At 45.2% G+C, this 22,325-nt stretch overlaps 1 protein-coding gene across 4 annotated transcripts in view; it reads right to left on the bottom strand.

Moving 5' to 3' along the window:
• Positions 1 to 22,325, bottom strand: part of AOPEP (aminopeptidase O (putative)) — a 299,762-nt gene that overhangs the window by 238,978 nt on the left and 38,459 nt on the right. For all 4 annotated transcript variants that reach the window (XR_013967745.1, XR_013967746.1, XR_013967747.1 and 1 more), the window contains exon 4: positions 16,136 to 16,381. Coding sequence is in view for 1 of the 4 variants with exons in the window: in XM_080819718.1 (XP_080675844.1) it covers positions 16,136 to 16,381 (246 nt within the window). In the remaining 3 variants the exon portion in view is untranslated. The remainder of the gene's footprint in view (positions 1 to 16,135; positions 16,382 to 22,325) is intronic.

The raw sequence follows: 22,325 nt of genomic DNA, 5'->3' as shown, positions 1-22,325 counted from the left end.
AATAAGATCACCGCATCCTTAAAGGGGTTCAGGGGTCTTGCCAGGTAGGGGAAGTGACACAAATAACCAGCAGCCCCCCTCATGGTACTCCCTGAGCCTCTGAGCCTTTCTGCGATAGCTCTCTTTGTTCCCCCTAAGTGATGACTGTCCTGCCAAACCAGGATCACTGTATTTTGTGTGTGTATCTCTGGTAATTCCGTACCAGGGAGGTCAACAGGCTGAATGCTTGTCTGTGTGTATGTGTGTGTGTTGGGGGGGGGGGGTTGCACACACACAGTGCCAAGGCCTACAGTTTCTATAAATTTTGTATCCACTAAAATGGTTACCCTTTAGAGATTAAAAAAAAAATTGTTTGCTATACTGATAAAGAACATTTTCCGAATTTGTTCTTTAGTGTCATGCCTTATTAAAGCTGAGATAAATCACGTCCCCTGCTTACCTCCCATTGATGTCACCGAAAAATAAATTTGATTATTGTAGCCAACATGAAACCATAATGGGGTAGCAGCCTAGGCTCTGCTTACTGTTTAAAATTGAGTTTTGGGTGATATGCTCTAGAATTATGTGGGGGGTGGCACATGGACATTCATCTGAACTTAAAAAAAAAAAAGTGTTTTCAGTAACACTGCCACAATCCAACCCATTCCTTGAGAAGACTGGAAATTCGGTCACGTTTGGTTGTTTCCATATCCCACTACTCTCCACCTCCCTTTCTGGCATTTCATTCCACTTTTTCTGTTTTCAGACCATGCCTGGCCTTCTGCCCAAGTCTAAAGATTAAAACCATTAAAAATCTCTGTCTTCTCAACATCCTCCTATTTAAAAAAAGAGACAGCATTAGCTCTCCCCCTTCACTTTTTTTCTCTACAGAGGTTAAAGAATATTTTCCCTTTTCCTCTTTCAAACCTTCTGATTTGAAACCTGCACAGCGGCATTATTTTGTAAGACTGGTTGCTGACCTTTTGGCCTGGGCTCAGCCCAGCCCCTTGCCTCCCTACCTCCAAGTCTCTGGAGTAAACACTCGGCTGCGGGTCCCTCCACCAGCTACAAACACTCACTCAACACCACGGCGCAACCCAAATAAATAAAACCAACAGCCCAAACTGTATCAATAATATTTAGTTCTTTCTCTTAACCAGAAAAATAAATGGCATTTCTCAATGCTATTTAAAAATGTCAAATACGTACATTCATTTGGAAAAAAGAGGCTCTCTCTAAATTCTGAAGTTACTAAGAACAGGAAGAACACAACTTCACAATTGCTGAAATTAAGAAATCTGAAGAATAACATCATTACCAAAGCCCGAGAAGAGGATCATCCATTTGGCAAGACTTGGATCTAAGTGAGCAAGAGCCTCACAACAAAATGTTCAGTTTGGGGTGAAGACTGACTACTCTTATTTCCATCCCCGCTTTTCAGCACGGCGGTTCCTCCATGTTGTGGTGAGCCAGACAAAAGGGCTGATATTCGACTGCTTCTGAAATTTCTCCAAACAGAGAAGTCCTGGGGCTCCACCTGCAGTTACAGCACTAGTGGGGGATAAGCAAGAGGCAGGCACCTCCCTAACTCCCATGACCTGGCAGGTATATTAACAGAAGTCTTGTGCATTTACGGACTCAAGATGCGCAAAGCCCTCCATACAGTATTGTTGCCAACAGTAAAACACTGGGTGAAAAAACTCAAAGATCCCTATTTTGGAAAAATAAACAGAGAACATCCTCAGAACAGAACACCATGCCACTAAATTAAAAAGAAAGGGGGTGGGGGAGAGAGAAAGAGAAAGAGAATTCACTAAGACTTAGTAGTAAAAAGAAGCCCAGGCTGTAATGTTACGTGATGAAAGACACAGAGTAAACAGCGTGTGTGCTCTGCCTCCTTTTGTGCAAGAAAAGGGAGGAGGAGTAAAATCTATATAGTTTTATGAGATATTTATTATTGCATTTGCATGAGGAGACATAGGAAGTTATATAAAAAGCTAATAAAAGTACCTAAGGAATGAAGAATAAGGTAGATGGGAACAGAGGTAAGGAACAAAAATAGGAAAACAACTTCACTAAAGAAACTTACAATTCAAAGGCCCTTTAAGGTTGATTGCTCTGCCCAAGTGTCTTGAGCCATTCCCATTCTGGCCTACAGGAGTATCTCAACCAACACAGGTGCATACTATTTACAACACACTATGTGTGCTTCTGGGAGAGGGCCCTTGGGAAGGCAGCCTGAGCAGGGCTGGCGTTCAAATCAGAGCGGAGCAGGATGTCACCCTGCCACCCACCCCCCCGCCACAGCTCGTGCCCTCCATCCTGGCCTTCTTCTTGATGCGGAGCCTGTCTGGCTCCATTTGGAAGCGGCAGGTGTGGTGACACAGGGTTTCTTTGGAAGCTTCCATCATCCAGTCTTTTTAAGCACAGGTCAGACAATGCCTCTGAAACCACCAAGAACGGATCAGACACAGCTGCCTCAGGAGAGGACAGGGCTCCATCTCTGATCCATACATGACAGGGAAGGAGGTCAAGGTCACAGACATAGAGTTTCGGGGAGCTTGGACAGTCCAGGTGATTTCAGATGGTATCCCAAATCCCCAGATGACTAGGATCTCTTTTACATGTAGAAAACGAACTAAGAAAGGCATCTGACATGAACCAAAGATGTCCAGTAGTTTTACTCTGCTGCCTTCTTCAATTTTTTAACGGGGGGTGGGGGGGGGGTTGGAAAAGTTCGTATGTAAACTACTAAAGTTCAAGCTACATCCTTAAAGGAGGAGCCAACGGGAATGTAGGCACTACTCTAAAATGTTCCTTCACTGTATTGAGAAATTCCATTTGTACAGTCTGAGTAATCTGGACTCAGTGACTTTTCGTAACAAACCATTCATGTTTTCATGCTACCATAGTAACCTGTCATACCTATTTTTATTTTCTCCCTGGAGCTATTATTTCAGAGAATCTTGGACATTCTGGGTTGATAGGGACCTCAGAGTTGGTGATCCACGCTAATAAGCAGCCAATCTCAGGTGGTTTTGGACTCACAAAACTACCACATTTCTCCAAGCCTGCTGAAGCAAGAGACCAGTATCTGCCAAGAGCCTACGATGTAGCAGGTATGTTTCACATGATTGTATCTAATGCAAACATGAGTCTTGGTGGTGAGCGGTCCTAGAGATTTTCGCAAATGAGTAACTGGGCTGAGTTTTCACAAGTCCATGGCACAGCTGCACAACACCCAGTCTTTCTCACTCTGAAACCCGTGTCAATTCCTATCATCTCACATGGTATCCCGACTAGAGGAAGAGCTGATAGAGGCTCTGAAAAGCAGTAACAGCACGATGGTTCAAAAGGCTAACCAAGGAGGAAAAAACCAAAGGAAAGGATAGTAAGTGCACTCCATTGGCTGGGGCTTGCCCTTGCTTTGCTCACAACCCATGCAAGCTCGGGTCTATATGTTTCTACTCCTCAGCTCCAGCAATCAATCCGTCATTAGAATCCACTTGCCCTACGCCTCTAAGGCCAAGAGTCAGAGGCCTCCACCCTGATCCTGGCCGTCAGCACCTGCTGAGACTCATCACCCCACAAGATAAACTAGGGGGATGAACAGAAAGCAGAGCTTGCCCTACCTGGGCGATGGAAAATCGCAGCAGGGCCTAGGCGGAGTTCCTCTCTAGGTAGGAGGGATTCTGCGGGGAGAGCCACGGCTGGGCTGGGCTTGAAGGAAGCTGGGCCATGGCCAGACTGAGAGCTTGTCTGGGAGGTTGAGATGAGGGAGAACATACATGAAGACCGTCTAAGCTATGAAGAGTTGCTCAGGTCGCATCACCACTAATGAACTAGGAGGAAAAGGACCCTGAGAAGCTCAAAGCCACTGTCCTCTTTCCTTTTTTTTTTTTTTTAAGATTTTATTTATTCATTTGACAGAGAGAGAGAGAGAGACAGCGAGAGAGGGAACAAAAGCAGGAGGAGTGGGAGAGGGAGAAGCAGGCCTCCTGCTGAGCGGGGAGCCCCGATGCGGGGCTCGAGCCCAGGGCTCTGCGGTCATGACTGGAGCCAAAGGCAGACGCTTAACGACTGAGCCACCCAGGCACCCCATGACTCCTCTTTCTAATCCTAGGTCTAATGCTGCTTTTGTTTGTACAGGTGAAAAAGAAGGAGCCCTTGTACATTTGTCAGGACCCTGGATTTTAATGACAGAAACCCAACTCAACCAGCCTGGACCAAACAAAGCCCTGTGTGAAGGTTCACAGACCCATGGGAAGAGCAGGGGACGTGAATGCCATTCCTCACCCATATTTCTGCTTCTCTTCCATTCTGAGAGACCCAGTCCAGTCTCCCACCCACACACTCCTCAGCCTCTTCTACCCCTCATTCCCACATGGGACTTGTGCCAATCTTAAGTAACAGGGTCCCGGTACACAGGTGCCCCTGTGGCAGTGTGCGGGAACTGTGTGTGGCGTGTGTCCCCAGGAGGGAGACGGTGTGATGCACTGCCATGGCCTGGGAAGGTTCCTGGGGTCTGAGGAGGACAGGCTGACAAGCACTGGTCTCCTCTTGGATCCTGAGTCTGATCTCGGTTGAGACTCCCTCCCCTGCTTCCTCCCGCCACCTCTGTGAACACAGGCACTGGTGGGAATGTCAGTTAGATCTGGGCCTATTTCTTTCAGACCTTGAAGGAAGTCTTACAAGAGTGATAAGATATACATTTGGTCACGAGAACAAGCACCTTCTCGGTCATCTCTTCTTTTAGAAATACAGAACAGACTTCCTTCAGCAACTTGGGGCCTTAGACATGGATGCCAAGGAAGAGGCACTGCCTGTAAATCCCTCATCTGTATCCTCGAATAACTTGAAAGTAAAGAGCCATCATCTCTATTCTCGAAGAACTTGAACTATCCTGGCACTGGCTGAACCCAAAGGACTCCTTGCGTTTGTCCATTCACTCTTCTCACCCCAACTTTCCAGCACCACCATGTATGGCTCAGAAAGCAGAGGGACACTCAAGCTTGAAAAAGATAAATTTCAAACAGCTGCAACAGAGGTGACCCTGGACCACATAGGTAAGGTCAAAATCATTCCCAAACCTGTCTCCCCAGATAGCACTGAGGCTGAGGAGGTGTCCCCACCCCCTACCCCAGGAAAACTAGAGACCAGAAGGGGCAAGGGGCTGGGCGGGAGGGTCCTGGAGGCTGGCAGGCTTTCTGGGCCCGGTTTTCTACAGTGGCCTGGGGCCTAAGCCCCCTACCAGGCAATGTGCCCTGCTGAGCTCTGGGGCCCATAATTTCCTGATTGCTTGCAGCTCTGCAAGAAGATATCAAAGCCAGGAAGAAATGGTTTGAAGGCAAACAGAGGGGTGAGAGAGCAGGGAAGGCTGATTGGGGGATGGAGGGAGTCTGGAGGGGATGGAGAGGGTGGTGGTGGGAAGGGCCTGAGGGCAGGGAGGGTTAGGCCCAGGGAGAAGAGAAATCAGAATTAAATGAAAACAGCGTTTGTAGCTGGGCCCCCTCAGTAAAGTCCTGCCATGCATGCATTAACCCTCCAACGATGAAAACAAAATCCAGGGACCTGGTGCCTGCCTGCTGGGGCACATAAAGCTTAGGGGATATAATATCTTCCAGGTGGGTGTGCCCAGGAGCACACAAAGGTGCTTGACAGGTCGTTTAAAACTGACTGTCAAGGTCAAAACAACACCACCTGCAGGTACAGCTAAAATGTCTTCATCCATGCCCTCCTTTGGGCTCTCTGTTGTTGTTTGTTTTAAACCAAGGCACAGTCTGAGTGGCAGACAAGCCTGACAACTGTTCAAACATATGTACGTGCAACTTATTAGCTTGCAAATGGAGGTATCTGGAGGCTAAAAACGGGGGTGGGGGGTGGGGGGGCCAAGTTAGCTGCCATTTCCGAGGGGGCAAGGGGAGGGGGTGTCGGCTGTGAATGGCTGGGCTGGAGGATGAAGGCCTTCATCCACGGAACGTGCTCCCGATGTGGTATTTGGAAATGCTGTTTTGCACAGATGGGGCACTGAGCAGAGGCGGTTATTATGAAAGGAAGGGGCCCTTGCCCTTGAGATCTGTTTATTTTGCAATTAACCAGGAGGAAGAGAGGCCCCTTCTGAACCTTCTGCTTGCGGGCCTAAAATTTAAACGCCCACTGCCTAGGCGGAGTACACTGCCCAAGGAGTACAAGAAAATCCCAGGCTTATGATCTAACTAGCCCTTACATCAAAAAGAAAATATACGTGGATGTAAATTGCCAAATGAAATTGAATCACCTCCACCCCTGTTCAACATAAAAACTCAGACCTAATTAAATCAAAGAATGTTAAAGCTCTAAGACACTCACAGGCAATTCCAAATCAGCCCCTTACTTTTTCAAAGGCGAAAACTGGGCCAGGGAGGAAAACTTGCCTGGGGTCCCGGTCTGTCACTGGGCCCAGCCCTTCAGGAACACACCTTCCTTCAGAGTAACAGACAAGCAAGGAGCCTCACCAAGGAGCTTCCACACCATCCTCTTTCCTCAATCTGACAGTCTCACCTGAGAGAAGATGGCAGGGTACGGAGTCTGTGAGTCCCCAGGAAGATAGTTAACCTGTTCAGAGGTGTGCCCTCCACAAAGTCACCACCAAACACACTGCCCTCTAACACCTGAGCAGACGCACTGGCATGGAAGTGTTAACACTGCAGATGCCAAGATCCTGCTGCTCACCCACTGAATCAGAGTCTCCGTGGTGGGACCCAGGTTCAAGGGATCCCTGGGTTCTAGCCTATCCATTACCTCTAAGAAGAGGTAGAAATTCTTAATTTTTTTTTTCCCCTCCAGGTGCCTTGGTGGCACAGTTGATTAAGTGTCCGACTCTTGGTTTTGGCTCAGGTTGTGATCTTGGGCTTGTTATGCCCCAATAACGGGTCCGTGATTAAAGGAGCGAGACTGATACAAAGCGAAGGTCAAGCAAAGCTTTATTTCGCGCCAAGCATCAAGAATCTAACCGAACGTTCGGGGCCGCACCTCTTACAAGAGAGGGCGACCCTTCTCTGTTTCACAGTCTAGCTTTTAAGGGCAAAGGCCATGCGGTTGGGCCTGGCCACGCACAGATGACCAATGAGATTGTAACACACACAGGAAACTCCACAGTGATGCTAGGTGACCAACTGAATTATAATTTACCCTAGTAGACATTTGAATCAGCCTATTACACCTTGATTAGGATTGGCGCCAAAAGGGTTCCCAAAGGGCGGGGGCCCATGCTCCTTGGTAGCTAGGGAGACAGTATGCAACCCCCTACTGATCGGATGTCTCCACCTGGCCTGACCCATCTTTGTATCTGGGCATTGTTACCTGGAGCTGGTTTCCGGGACCCCCCTTTAAGTGAATCCCCTGGGGGAAGGGGAGCAAGGACAGTTCATGGGCTAAACAAGGTTTTGTTTAACCTCAATGAAAGCCTCTTGACAAAATATAAACATAAAATAGGTCCTTACAGGCTCGTGGGATCGAGCCTTTTGTTAGGCTCTGGGCTCGGTGAGGCATCTGCTTGAGATTCTCTCTCTCCCTCTCCCTCTGCCCCTTCCGTTCGTGCTCTCTCTCTCTTTCTCTCAAAATTGAGTAAGTCTTTAAAAATATTTTTTCTCATCCTTCTAAATTTCTATTTTTGTGTGTATTTTGTAGTGTGCCCAGGATATTAGCACTGTACTAAATGTATACAACTTATGAACGCATAGAACTATCTGGAAGGGGTGACTGTTCAAAAAGAGATGTATAATCAGAAAAGCATGGGGCCTCCTGCACTGTGGGCCCATCTTCGTCACTGTGATAAAGGTAGGCCCTTGCCAGGCCTGACTCATGGCAGCCCTTCAAGTAACACTGATACCATGAAAGGTGGACTCCACGGTCAGTTGTACAGCAGACTCCAGGCTATTCTGGAATAGAATCATTTCTCAAAGTTTGTTTTAGGGGGTGGTTTCTTTGAGACCATTATGGTCCCATGGAAGCCACACTACCAAGGGTGGGGGATCCCTGGGCATGGCATACAGAAGAATAGTGCACCCTTCTTGCCCTGTCTTCAACAGGCACATATACACCAGCATATTAAATCAGGATAATAAGGATATTAAAGGCTTTCTTAGAATTCTCCAGCAGAGACTCCATTTTAACTCTGTTTAATCCATTCATTTCCTGAATTAATTAAGCCACAGTTCCTTTTCCCACATTATTAACATTCCACAAAACTAGTCTTCATTGGAACCTGCTGCAGAAAAACTCTAATTCAGACTAAAGGTCTCCTATTTCCTTGCAGCCACAGAATCATCAGCACTCATCACACCTGCCCACTGATACGCGTCTACCAAATGAATTCTTGGCTTTGCCTATCCAGCCCTTTCCAACTGCCAGCTTTCCATAGCACGTTCAGAAATGGCACATGTGTGGTAAAAGCCAGAAACTGCAGCTGGCTCACTCTCAGAGTAGGTCCTCAGGGTCTCTTCTGAGAGGAGACCGACTCAAAAATGAGGATCTGCCTACCACAGTCCCCACAACTCATCAAGCTGGCCTGTAGGGAGCAAAGGCCAGGAGTGGGTCCCCAGGATCACAAGAGCACCCTCTCCTCCTTGCCCACCCCAAGTCCTGGCTGGGGAGCCCTAGTATCATTTACACTCTCCTGAAAGGGAATTCTAAGATTTCCATTTTATGCTGAGAAGGGGAGGTGGTTATTTTCAGCAAGCTAACTGGGAAAGTGAAGGGCAGATTTGGCATTCTGTCTTCCCGGAACAATGTCTAGACTTTCTGAGGAGTCACCTCTATAAATAGCATGGTTAGTTAACCAAGAAATAGAACATGTTCTCCTCTGAGCTACACTCGGGTTAAGTCAGGGTGAACTTTTGCATTATACCTGCAAATCCCACAAAGTAATCAATTTCTTAAAAAGTAATCCATTTTTTTAAGACACGCTTCCTCACATCTACGGTCTTTTAAGGTGAACATTACTTTTTAACAAAATGTAGCTGCTACCCTCTTCCAGTTACATTTCAGAGGTGGGGTCAAGTGACAAGGCAATTTCTCACCCACTTTATGCCCACAGGCCTCTGTGGCTCAGATGTCAGTGGGTTCCAGGTGCATATGGGCTGTGATACAACAGAGGCAATGTTTCCACCGAGCAGAGCTATTCATACACTGTACCTTGCTTGAGGACTGTTTCCAGAGTTGGCGTTTCTCCCCAAAGGAGTCTAGCCTTCAAAGAAATACGTACACAGCTCCATGCCCACATATATACATAACACGGTCCAGAAGCTGGTAGCATTTTCTCCCTCTGCGTAGTGGCCTGAAGAGTGAGACCCCACAAGACTGGGAATATTCCAACTCAGGCAACTTTGCGCATTGAATTCCATTGCTCTTTCTCACCCACGGAGTGGATGTTCTACTCAGTAATAATTGCTTCTGTGGAGAAATAAGTGGGAGGGGGGAAAAATAAAAGGCTTTTCTTTGCAATGGAAAAAGGGAAAGGTAGTGCCGACTGGCCATCTCAGGCTCAAGGGCTGGAAGAGATTAGGGGCCTATGGAGAGAAGAAGATTACAAATGTAGGCAGAGGGATGATTGCTTCAGGAAGGCCTTTCAAAGGCCTGACAACTTCTCTTGAAGGATGGCCCCAGCAGTGTTCTGTGAAGGTAGGACTGTCAGTCTATGTGTGTGGAGAACAGTTCAAAGAAAACAAAACACTTAAGCATAATCTTTCAGAGCGTGAGGAATCATGGCGTAATGATGATAAAATGCTACTTCTGGGTCTGACAAGCAGCGCAGCTGTTAGATGGCAAGAAGAAGATTCTGGCTAAGCCAAAAGCTGTGAGTTCACTCTGCTGTTGTTCCAACAGAATAGAGAGAGAGACAGAGCCTGGCCCCAGCATATTCATGTGATCCAAGAATTTGCCTGGTACCCAGATTCTGTGGCTGCCTCATAATGAGCCCATGGTGAATGCAGATCTTCATGTAGACTCCATGACACTATGATTTCCATGGACAGACCCTGAAGTAAACACATAAACCTCAGAGAGGGTTACAGAAAACACTCGCTTAAGTCTGAACCCCAGATACCAAGAACCATCCCAGGATGAGGCCCTTTTACATCTTTCTCCGTGTTGCTGGCTCTACGTGACGTGGGGACATCACAGACCCTCCTGCCCCTGCACCACAAAGAATGGAGCATACGTCCACCTTCGCCCTACCTGCCTCGCTCAGTATAAACTGGTATTGTCAAAACTAAAGCCAGGGACTCTCAGGGTCCCCGAAGAAGGTGACCTTAGGAATACCAGTTTCTGTTTAAAGAAAGAAAAACACAAGAACCTTCTTTATAAGAAAGGAGACACACAAGAACCTTCTCTGTAAGATAGGAGGGAAACAAAGTCAGATAATTTTCTCAAGAAGAAAAATAGAGACCAAAACCAAAATGGAGACATGAACCCAAAGTGACAAAGGGGATGCTTGTGAGTTCAGCCTCCCGGTATGGCCCTCACTACTCCCCCATGTGTTCATCACTATGGCAGTGGCAGGGGTGCCAGTAAACAAAGAACAAGAATTTTGCAGGAAAAAGAAAAAGATGGTACGAGCTGCTTTCTATCATTCACACCCACCTACTTGAAAAAACAGAGGAGAATTACTCTCGAAAACAGCAGAACGAAATGCCCCTTCAAAATATTTCTGAAAACAATCCACTCAGAAAGAAATTTAAGAATTTGAGAGTTTGGGAGACAAAGAGCAATCACAAAGAAACAAAACCCACAGGTAGACAACTCCCCACCCCCACCCCAAATCCTTAGCACGTCAGAGAGAGGAGAGCTGGCAACCCTTGCGAAGAGAAAGGTACACTTGTTCATGGCTCAAATCAGATTCCCAAAGGAAAGAATCACTATGGTTGCATCCTGCATTGAAACCATGGGGTCACAGCCCCCCGAAAGTAAAGGACTGTTTAAAAATATGGCATTTTCAGTCTGTTGGGGGTTGGGGGACAAAAAATTCACGTAGAAGCCAACAAAGAACAAGCACAGAAAAATTCCCAAAGCTGTGAAACCTTACTACTTAAGATAATGACAGAAATTTATGACTGCTTCCTTCCCCGTCAGAAAGGAGCACAATTAGAAGGCTGCAAACAACAGGCCCTTTGTACCAGCATGTTATGTTTTGCTTATTCTATTACACATTGGCTGGGAGATAAGAATAAACAGGACAACACCCTGTCTAACCCCAGGAGGAGGGGGCGGAGGGAAAGCTGGTGACGGTCATTCTTGGGCGTGTATGTGCACACTGTTCATTCCCAAATTGAGGTTCTTGAGAAAACTGTGCCTACAACAGTCAGGAACTAGTATAAGCACCCAGAAGTCTTTTATTGCACAATCACATCTTTTAGAACAAGCCATGTATAATAGGGAGCTTCACAGTCTTTCTCCGCTGCGAAGCCCACTGAAGGTATTTAAGTAATTGATGATTATTTCTCTCTGCTCCCTATCAATCCTATTTGTGCGCAGTCTTTGAGAAACTTAAAAATTAGGATGAGCAATCATAGAAACACTGCCTCCCTCCCCGTGACCCGGCGTGTCAGAAAAGCTGGGAAGGAATCCATCAGCCCCTAGCACGGAAGGAAAACATGGACACCAGGGCCTGCTTTCTCCCTGCTCCACAAACGGAGAGCTGCTGGTCCTTGCACCAGGAGCTCTGAGGCTCCTGCAGTGGCGAATTCTGCTCAAGGACAGCAGTTGCTAAGCCAAGGCAGGTTCTTACCAGCCAATCACAAGATGGTATGGCACTGCCGGTCCTCTGAGAAAAGAGCTGGCCTCTCTTGCAACCCTCTCCCCATAACACCTGATGGCCTGGAACCACCAATCCTCACTCAACCTCTGCCATGTCTCGCTCTCCTTGTACTAGTGCACAGGTAGCTCGGTGACTTAAGACTTGAGGGACTGTGGGACCTCCTGACACCCAAAATGAGTGTAAGGAAGGAACTAAGAAAAGCCACTCTAAAAGCTCGTTGCCCTCCAGCCACGCTGCCCTTCTTTCTGCTCCTCCAGCCCATCTCAGGGGTTCCCTGAGGCCTTTGGACCTGAACTCCCTCAGCCTGGGTTTTCTTTTCCCCCAGATTGTTCATGAGGCTGGCTCCTTTCTGTTCTTCCAGTCTCACGGTACCTGCCACTCTTTAAAGAAGCCTTTGCCTGCCACCACCCCAGACCCTAACAACCACTCTGTCACTGACTTGGTTTTTATTGTTCAAAGCATACATCTTAGTTCCTGATTTTTAAGTACACAATTCTCTCCCCTGACTAGTACGCAAGTTCCATGATGACAGAGATCGCATCAATCTTGTTCTCCCCTGCAGACTCGGCATCTTAAATCCTACCTGGCACAGACAGTATAGGCTTAATAGAAATTTACTGGAAGGATGAATAGATGAATAAATAAACAAACAATGAACAGACAAACAAGACAATCTGGTATGAAACCAGTGGAAAAACAAGTCAAAGCAGAACTGTCACCTAATGTCTGCCACGCTGCCACTTTTTTTTTTCCCCCAATTTTCCAAGTGGAACCAGAGGTGAAGCTTCTGGTGAATGGCAGAGTTGGGAAGTAGAGTCACAGAAAACATAGCTTTTTTTAAGTCAGTGCTCTAGACATAAAACCGCTCTGAAATGATTTGCAGGAGATTCTTGTAATTCAAACAGAGGAAGGGGAAAAAAAGAATGTATTTGGATGTCAGCAAGGTAGTTCTGCCAACCTAATTATGCCCCGTGACATGTAATTGTGAGCTGCTGAAAGACAAATGGCGAAGCAAAGCATTTATTATAAACACAGAAAGAGGTAAGACTGAGGTGTTAATTTTTAAGCAACTGTCATAAATCTGGTTCCAGGATATTATTCCATTAACATTATTATAACAAAGAACGTAAGCATGATGATGAGCTCCTTTCATGTATTTCTCAATACCTGGGAAATGAGGCTTACTCGTCCATCCCTAGCTGAGACACCTGAGAAACTACGAGAACACAATGAAAATGGCAGAATGCTGATTATACCAACATGAAGAGAGTGTGTCTATATGTTCTGGAGATTCACATAAAATGCATTCATATCTTTGGCTAGACACCATATTACTCAAGTGAAAAAAGGTACGCTCCACAGCTCCTTATATGGCAGACTCGGCCTCCATGGAAGGTACAAACGAAACGAAACAAAAACAGAGAGCCTACATGCACTAAATGAGAAAATTACAGACTAGAGCTAGTCACTAGTGTCTTAAAGGCAAACTAGGGATTTTTCTCAGAATCAGAACAGAATGAAAGTATCCCTCCCCTGGAACAGTGACTAAGAAAAGGAAGGGTGAGGTTGATAAGTCATGGTTCCTCTTATACAAAAAGGTGACCAAAACCACAATGTGCAGTCTTGAAAGACAGTCTAGTTACTGTTATGTTGGAAAAGCATTCCAAGTTCTAAAACGCTGTCTTTTTGTCATTTACCTTCTGATAAACTGATTGGTCATTATCATACATTCCAATTATACAAGTGTGTTTCTCCCCACTCCACTGAAATATCAGAATCGGGCTCCAAAGAGAGAGGAGAGTTTTATGCTTATCCATACAAACTCTGATGTGTAATATTCAAAATACAGTGAAATCTTTACGGATGTCATCCAAAAATTTAAAAAATTCTTCAAAATGGTCACTAACAATTTACCCACTTTAGTTCATGTGGGAATGTTTAATGCCATTCACCAAAAATGAATACTACACTGGTATAAAATGGTATTCATTATGATTAAGACCTAATCACTAAAGAAGTCCAGAGGTATGGAATTTATGATCTTGCATACATGTTTATAAAATGTGGACTCGGCAAAGAACCATTTAATCTACCAAGAAATCCTTTGATCTCTCGTGCATTACAACGAACAAAACAATGACAAATTTCAGTACGGAGGTCTTTTGGGATGGCGCCTACTAGACTTGGGATTTCTCTGTTCCTGTTTAGGGGACAGAGCTGACCTACAAGACTGTCATTTTTTGTTCCAGCTTTGCTTTTACAGAGCCCTAAGCAAAACTCTGACCATATAAATAAGGCAGCAGGGCCCCAGGAGCCAGCTGAGTCATAAACCCCACTCAATCGCATGTGGCTCAAGGTGTTGGGATCCCGCGAGAGTCAAGCCAAGCAAGTGGAATCAATTTAGGCCAGAGTTAGGAAAAACAGAGTGCTTCCCCCCTCCCCCGACAGTCCCCCCTTCGCAGTGGAAGATACCACAATCCCCCTCCGCAGCTCAAATACAGGGAACAGTAACTAAGCCCAGGAAAACATCTAGACCACGGCAGACTACTCCACAGTCTAAAACGGAAGAAAAAAATGGGGGGAAAATGATATTTGACAACCAACCACAAATTTTTAAATGTACGGTTCTTCTGTTTTTAAGCATAAAAGCAGTCTTGTTGCTGCTGAGTTATTATCACCATATTTTCTGACATTGGTGCCCAGTACCATTTGGCCTTAGGGTTCTTAGGCTTCTTACTTTCAAAATACAGAGTTAAGCATGTTTAAGTCACTTTAAATATCTCAAAAAGCAGCAAACCCACTGCCTACCTGCTTGGGCACGCAAAGCTGCAAAGAGAGGCTTTGCAGAATGGCCCGCAGGTCAACAAATTCTGGTTTTGGCAGACTGCTCTCGGGAAGGAGCTACAGAAAATGAGGTCCTCTGTATGAAAAATACTCTGCCTCTGGTTCCCTCAGGTCAGAACTTAGAACTCTTAGTAAACATGCCCTGAAAAACTGCGACTCTCATCAAGTGTTAAAAACTACCAAATAAACACAGCCCCTCAAAACTGGATACAAATGAGAAACATTTAATGAACAACCCTTTCTTCGCCAATAATTCTGCTTAAATTAAGTCCAGCAGACTCTTCAAAGGGACCAAAGAAGCCCCCTTGTTAAGACAAATTCTATATATAGACATCCCAAACAATACTGATGCACATTACCAAATATATATAATTATCTTAGTTTCTACATTCCCATTATCTTCATAAATACAGGATAAAAAATCAGCCTAAATGACTTTCTCAGACCTCCTCAAGGATTAAGAATAGCCAGCCAGCTTTAAAAAGTATACGTATGTAGTAAAGATCAAAAGCAAATGTTCTGGTCAGTTCTTTTCTACTCATGGGTTTTACGAAGAATGTATGCAGTTTTCAGGGAAAACACCACAAATGACAGCTGTTCAAAAGCATGGAAATTAATTGGCAGCAGGAATTTCCTTGACTAATAGGGAAAAACTTAAAGTCACATGTTTTGATGAGCTTATTTTTCCTATCCTTAGTCAAGCATATTCGCTGTTAATGATTAAGATTTTCAAACAGAAATATAACTGAGTAAAATCCTGAGTACATAACAAGTAAAATGCTGAGGGGAAATGCAGGTATCTATTACTGAATGAACAACAGCATTAACGAATGAGTTTTAGGTTAAAATAATACAGAGGGAAAGGTTCAACTTGCATGTCTTGATCTTCATGAGAGCAAAACTGAGATAACAGTAAGACTAATGCATTTATTATATTAAAAAATAGTAGCAAGACAAGTGACTCCTCTCACCTCCCCAACCCCCAGTAAGCCATCTGCTTTGAGCTGTTTTTCCAGCAGTGGTGATGGATTTACACTGATCCATCCACAGTCTCTCCGACACAGGGGCTCTCAAGTCATTGCCCTTGTGACCAATGGTGAGAATGGATGAGACAGCTGGTCAGGATTAGGTGAGCAGCCTGTGGCCCTGGAACTAAGTTGTGTACTCTGCCCAGAGCTATGACCTTGGGCTCATTAGCATTATGCTCTCACCACCTAAGCTAACCAGCCACTCATCAGCTACGATCCAACATACATCACTCTGTGGGCACAATGTGTTTTCAATTCGGGCAACAACATGAGCTTTTTATTTTCAAGGCAGTTGATTGAGCCCATGACACCTAACGGCTCCCTCCCATGTGGTGGAGTCCACACACAAACCACCTCTCAAGGTAGCAAAGAGATATCCAAGCATGACCACCCTAGTCAAATGGCAGCTCTGACAGCGCTCAGGGAAAGCAGAAAATCATCAAAGAAATTCCGAAGCGTGTAATCCAAGTGCTGCCATGGCACAACATACCTGGCCATCCCCAGACTCGGGAAGTTGGCAGGAACGATGAGGATGTCCAGCCTGGAGAACGGGTGTGTTCCCAGGACAGAGTGTGCTGCCGACAGGCAGGGAGGGATCAGATGCAGGAGGGTCTCTTGACAGGCACCCTGGAGGCATAGTGGGGCAAAGACCCGATGAGGAATAATTTCCTGGGTGGTAGCAGAAGGATTCTGGAAGCGGCAGGGGTACTCCACGTGACCACAAATGCCAACATACCTGGGAACGACATGAAATAAAGAGATGCGCTTTATGGTAAATCAGGTTTATTCTTGTTGCCATTGAGGTGAGCAACTCTCGCAGATGTGCACAACTTCTAAGAGACAGTGGCTCAGATGGGCTCACAATCCAGGCGGTTCAATTGAATTCTTGGCTTGTCTATTTCTGTGCAGCAGTGAAAACCTATTGGTCGAAATACTTATTGACGTGCTGAATTCTGAGTAGCTTCAATCTAAGCTAAGTGAAAGTGGATTTTACTACTTATTTTAGAATAACAGGGGAAAACCCTTCAATACTCAAAACAACGAAAACAACCCCCTCCTGAAAATAAAAGTAAAATTTCTGCCCTCAGAAATGTGCTTTTCAAATATCACATGGGAAAAAAACCTCCAAATCAGAAACAATTCATAACTCAGAACATTAAGGATGGTACAAAGCCAAATTTGGGATCCCATTCTAGAATATCCTAGAATAAAAGATGTGGACTCAGGAAGAATAATGAACCAAATGACAGGACAGGTTTCAACTTTTCAAAAGAACACAACCCATTTTACTAAAAAGTTATCTAGGTGCTCTTACTAAAGGCCATCAGAAGTTGCGTTCTTATGGAATAATACGGAGGCATTCTTGAAATGACACTTTTCCTGGTGCTCTTTCGGTACAAATGGAACTGAATCAACCTTTTAAGAAACAGATCAGAGCCCAGCCGGTACCATCTGAGCCGCCAGTTATTCTGTCAAAGGTGGAGCTGAACAAGAATTCCTAGAACCTGACTCATAGGCCTCCAGAGAACTTATCTACCCGAAGAAACCCACATCAAAGGGAACTCTCTTTTTTGGCCTATTAACACATCCTTTATTCAAACACAATGGAAAGCCCCTCTAATTTTAATTTACAAATTATAATTCTAACTACCAGTGCTTGTTGGAGTCACAGCACAGTGAATAACGAAAAACCTTAAAATGCTGGCATGTCCCAAGAGGGGCGCACTACAACAATAATTCCTCTCCAGATTTCTGAAGTGCCTTTTACTCATCCAAGGCCAGCACTGCCCAAGGAGATCCACACAGCTATGAAGATTAGCCTTGCCCTCCCCCAGCCTGGTGTGTAGAACAATGGCTTCCAGCACAGAGACATTTCACCCCCGGTAAGTGTAAGAAAAATGGTAATAAACACTTCTGCCAGGATAAGGTGACAGCAAGAATATAACGACTGACATTGAATGCTAGCCAATACCCCTGGACTGATACCCTTACTTTATGGAGAAAGTTGAGGCAAGGTGCCTGCTGGTAAACATTTAACTGAAAGTGTTGCAAATGTCTACCCCATGACAAGTACTCAAAGGTCTCACGAAGCCATTTACTGAGTTAACCACCTAATATATTTACATAGATGTATAAGGGGCGATAATAATTTAAGCTCACACTCTACTAAAAAAACTTCCATAGCACATGAAGTAATGAGACTGCAGGTGTGGAGGCATCTTCAGAATAAAGTTGAGGCTTAAGTTTAAATTCTATCAAAGCATAATTTCACAAAGAGGCATTCCACGGGCCTATCTAGAAATGGGGCCACAATTTCTTGCAGCCAAGAGAGGTCAGAGAATAGTTGGAGGTATAACAAAAAGTCAGTTTGAGGGGCACTGGGTGGCTCAGTCTGTTGAGCACCTGGCTCTTGATTTCAGCTTGGGTCATGATGTCAGGGTTGTACTGGGCATGGGGCCTGTTTGGGATTCTCTCTCTCCTTCTCCCTCTGCCCCTCTCCCCTCCCCAGCTCAAGTGCTTGCACTCTCTCTCCCAAAAAAAGCCAATTTGTTGAAGAGAAAAGGTGAGTTAAATTCTCTCTGGACACGAACAGCTCTAGCCAGGGGAATGAAGGTTACTCCAGCTAGGTGTATTAGCACCGTTTTTCATGATCAAAGCCTGGGAGAAAATGCGGGGCTTTAAGGCAATCAAGCTATGGATAAGTGAGACCATTAAGGCTCCCAATAAAATGGAAGTGGCACCCAGTGGCTCAGTCAATTAAGCATCAGACTCTTGATTTCGGCTCAGTTCATGATCTCAGGGTCCTGAGATGGATCCCAGCATTAGGCTCTGCACTCAGCAGGGAGTCTGCTTGAGATCTCTTTCTTGCCCTCCGCCACTCCAATCCCCCTCCCACCCACTCACGTGCATGTGATCTCTCTCTCTCAAATAAATAAATAAATAAATAAAATCTTTTAAAAAATGGAAGTGGCATCAGGAAAGATGACACAAAGGTTCTGACGTCAGGATCAGGAAAGCTGGGCTTAGTGCTGTTCTCAGACAGGATGTGATATGAGGCAAGCCCCCCACTACTTGCAGTCTCTTTCTTGTCTAACATGGTCTCAAAAAAATGGCTGCAGGGGCAGAGGAGGAATTGATCAGAGGGACCTTACTAGGTGCTGGAATGTTCTCTGTCAGTTCAGGGTGTAAACAATGGTCAAAAACTCATCAAGCCAAATGCTTAAGATCTGTGCATTTTAGTGTATGTTAATTATACTTTAATTAAAAACAAACCAAAAAATGGTTTCTAAGGTTTCTTCTGGCACTGTGACTCTATGGCAACTCTCCACATGAGGCCGTCGCCTCTCTTCATGCCAACAGCCTTGTTCCTGAAGTGGTGAGGAAATACTGTACATTTATAATGTCATGAATAGTCCCCCATGAAGCCAGAATTAACTCAAAGATGCTTCCTTTCCCACTAACCTTAAGCTGTTCATTTCTGTATCTGTGCCCACTCCAACCTACTCGCAGTATCATCAGCAAATCAGACCTTTGTAAATCACTATTCCCTATGCCTACACTCGTAATCAGGGTAAATATTGTAATAGGTAAGATTAATAATAATGCTTGATTGTTATTTATAAATAATCTGCACTGGTGATGAGAATAATAAACAATAACTCCTCCCACAAATGCTACTGAATATTTATTACGTGCCAAGAACTGTTCTGAACACTTCATGTGCATTATCCCAATTAATCCACACAACATTCCTAAGGAATAAGAACTATTCTTTTCATCACATCGTGAGTCATCATAAGCTCCTCCCTCCCGACCTTCCTTTCCCAAGTACTGCATTAATCTTCTTGAGTAAATTTAGGTCCTGGATTTTTCTAGAAGCTAGCTCAGCTGCTCTGTGGTTCTCTGGTTTCCTGTTCTTCCTTGTCAATGTTGCCCATTAATACTGCCAGGAGTGGGAAGAACTGGCGAAATAAATATTAGGCTGGTAAATGATGGGAACCCGATCATTGGTCCCCTCTCCTATGATTGCTGGCCTGAAATTTTTTATAAGAGGTCTCTCCATGGAAGAAGGGTTGACCACGTTTTACTCAGAATCACAAGACTGGAAATTGCCTAAAGAGGTTCTCTCCTTCAGTCCTCCTCTTGTTTCAAGAACGAGATGTATTGAAAGTAGCTGACACAGACATTTTCCTCTCATAGGCTCAAAAGTAATCACTGGAAGTTTCCCCTGGGAATGCATGTCCTTTTTTTACAGTTCTACCTGACACTTTAGTAATTACTTCCTGCATTCTTGCTCTACTCAAGGCACCCCAAGGTATGCCGCGGACACATATATGAATAAGTTTCCAACCCTACCTTTGAGGAGTTTATATTTTGGTTGGAAAAAAAATTTAAAATTCTAATGAGTACAGTGACACAGTAAGATGGTTAGACAATTTCTTAACATATCTTAGCAAGCAGAGTAGATGCTTGGATACCGTAAAAATCATAAGTGTTCAAAATGCCACCACCAGCCCCCAATGAGTCGTTGACAATGATGTCAACATATACAACGATGTAGTCGTGTCTGAAAGTTGGATGGGTTTCCTTAGGGCATTCTAGGATATTATAAAGCAAAATGCAGTATGTGCTATAAAAACCAGAAGGCTGAACTACACCAGGGAGCCACGGCTGGAGAAATCACACCAAGCCAGGAAGATTTGGAAAGGCTTCTCTCATAGCAAAGGGTGTACTGGAAATTGGCAGTTTTTCCCTCATGATTTAAAATCATTCCTTCTTTCCTAGCCTTTCAAAGGTACAGAAATAGGGCCTCATCCTGCAAGGTCCACAGGCCACTTTCCATAGACTTCGCAACCCTCAAGAAGACTGCTTCTCCCACCAAGCCGTTCCCTTCTTTAGGATGAGCAACCTCAGTGCCTTTTCTCCTTCGTGGTACGTATTTTCCACGCTTAATCATTTTTGTTGAGTTCCTCTGGACTTTATCCAAGTTTCCGTGTCGTGCTTAAACTGTATGGGCCCAAAGTAAGACAATGCTTTACCAAAGGTCTCCAGAGGTTAAACATAATACAAAGATTCCTCTGTGGCTAGAGATGGTTATGCTGCAGCCGAAGAAAATTAATAAACTTTCAACGATTTACCTAAGTGCCTTCTAATTAACATATTGACCAAAATGCTCCCCCAGAGTGGGCCAGAGCACGTGTGGAATTGGAGCTGGAAGAGGGAATGTTCTTCTTATAATTTAGCCCACATGAACAGTGCTCAAAAGTTCAGTGACCAGTACTTTGGCCAAATTTCTGGGACCCAGATGAACACTTTAGGCAAATGAAAGCCTGTGGTATATAAGGCTCCTATAAAAGTTACATTTACGTGAATTGAACTGGTGGTCTCAGGAAGGTTTGAAGTGGAAGAGGGGGGTGGGGAAGGCAAGGGGACCAGATGTGAACATAACCGAAAACACGACTGCAGTTGGCACTTCAGAGTACCTTTGTTGGCAAACTGAGCACGGAGCCAGAGATTTAATGGATAAAAGCACAAAGCTACCCTCTGATGACTAAAGACAGCGCACACGAAGCGCGCAGCCAGGGGAGGATTAAGCAAATGCAAGCTATTATTTTATCAGCAGTACATTTCTGATGGACAAGCACGGTGATAAATGAAGGGAAAACTTAGTCATAGCATGTCAGACATGGAGGAGAGTGTGGGAAGGATTCCATGCCCCAGGCCTCACGTTCCCACATGAGAACGTGCCTCCCTGGACTGGCACCTTTGACCTGGCTTGAGTTGCTCTGATTGGGTTGGCCACACGGGGCTTCCTCTTTTCTAATCTGCTTGCCCACAGACAAGGGACGTTTGGGACACGAGGCAGGCTGTATGGGCCTGGGTTGTAGAGGTAACTGGATGGGTGAGTCCGTCTAACTTGGGAACAGAGTATCAGAAAGCCCACTGAGGCTGTGCCCCTGAGTTGTCCCGAATTCACCTTCTGTCAGTTATGAAACTTCCTGTGCTCTCCTTCTACCTGTGTCACAGCTGGTTGTCAACTCAAAAGGACATGAAAAGAGTCATACTGGACCCCTTCTCCTAAACCCCAACCAGAATTTCAGATGCTGTCTCTTCCCAGAATGCCAACATGAAGGGGCCATGGCCTCCTCCTTCAGAATTATGGATGCAAACAACATGAAAAGCCACCTCAGTGGCCTCTGGGCAGCAGAGGGAACACATAAGAAATGCTTGCTGCCCACTCCGCAACCTCGTATCCCTGGGAATATGGCTAGAAAGACAAAAGAACACTTTTCTTCCTTTGCCTTCCCCTGAGGCGCAAGGACTTCAACTGCACACGTCCTCTGATGGTCAAGCAGCCCTGAAGCTCCTTCTTTATTATGAAGAATTGGAGACCCCCAAGCCAAGTCTTTATTCCACAGAGCAGGAAAGTATGGCTTTGTTCCAAGAAACCTACCCAAGCAGCACGGACGGCACCTTCACACTCAAAGGCAGAACTCTCAACTTCCGTCCTCTGTACCAGCGCAACACATTACAATCAGTAACAGTGACTCAGTCATGGGACTGACTCTCCAGATAGGAAGCTGGATCAGACTCCAGGCGAGGCGTGGACATTATACACAGTTTTTAAAAGTCCCCAGATAGGGGCACCTGGGTGATGCAGTCAGCTAAGCGTCTTGAGT

This window comes from Martes martes (assembly GCF_963455335.1).
Source record: "Martes martes genome assembly, chromosome: 12".
Classification (NCBI taxonomy): domain Eukaryota; kingdom Metazoa; phylum Chordata; class Mammalia; order Carnivora; family Mustelidae; genus Martes; species Martes martes.
This window is presented reverse-complemented; position numbering and strand designations above follow the sequence as displayed.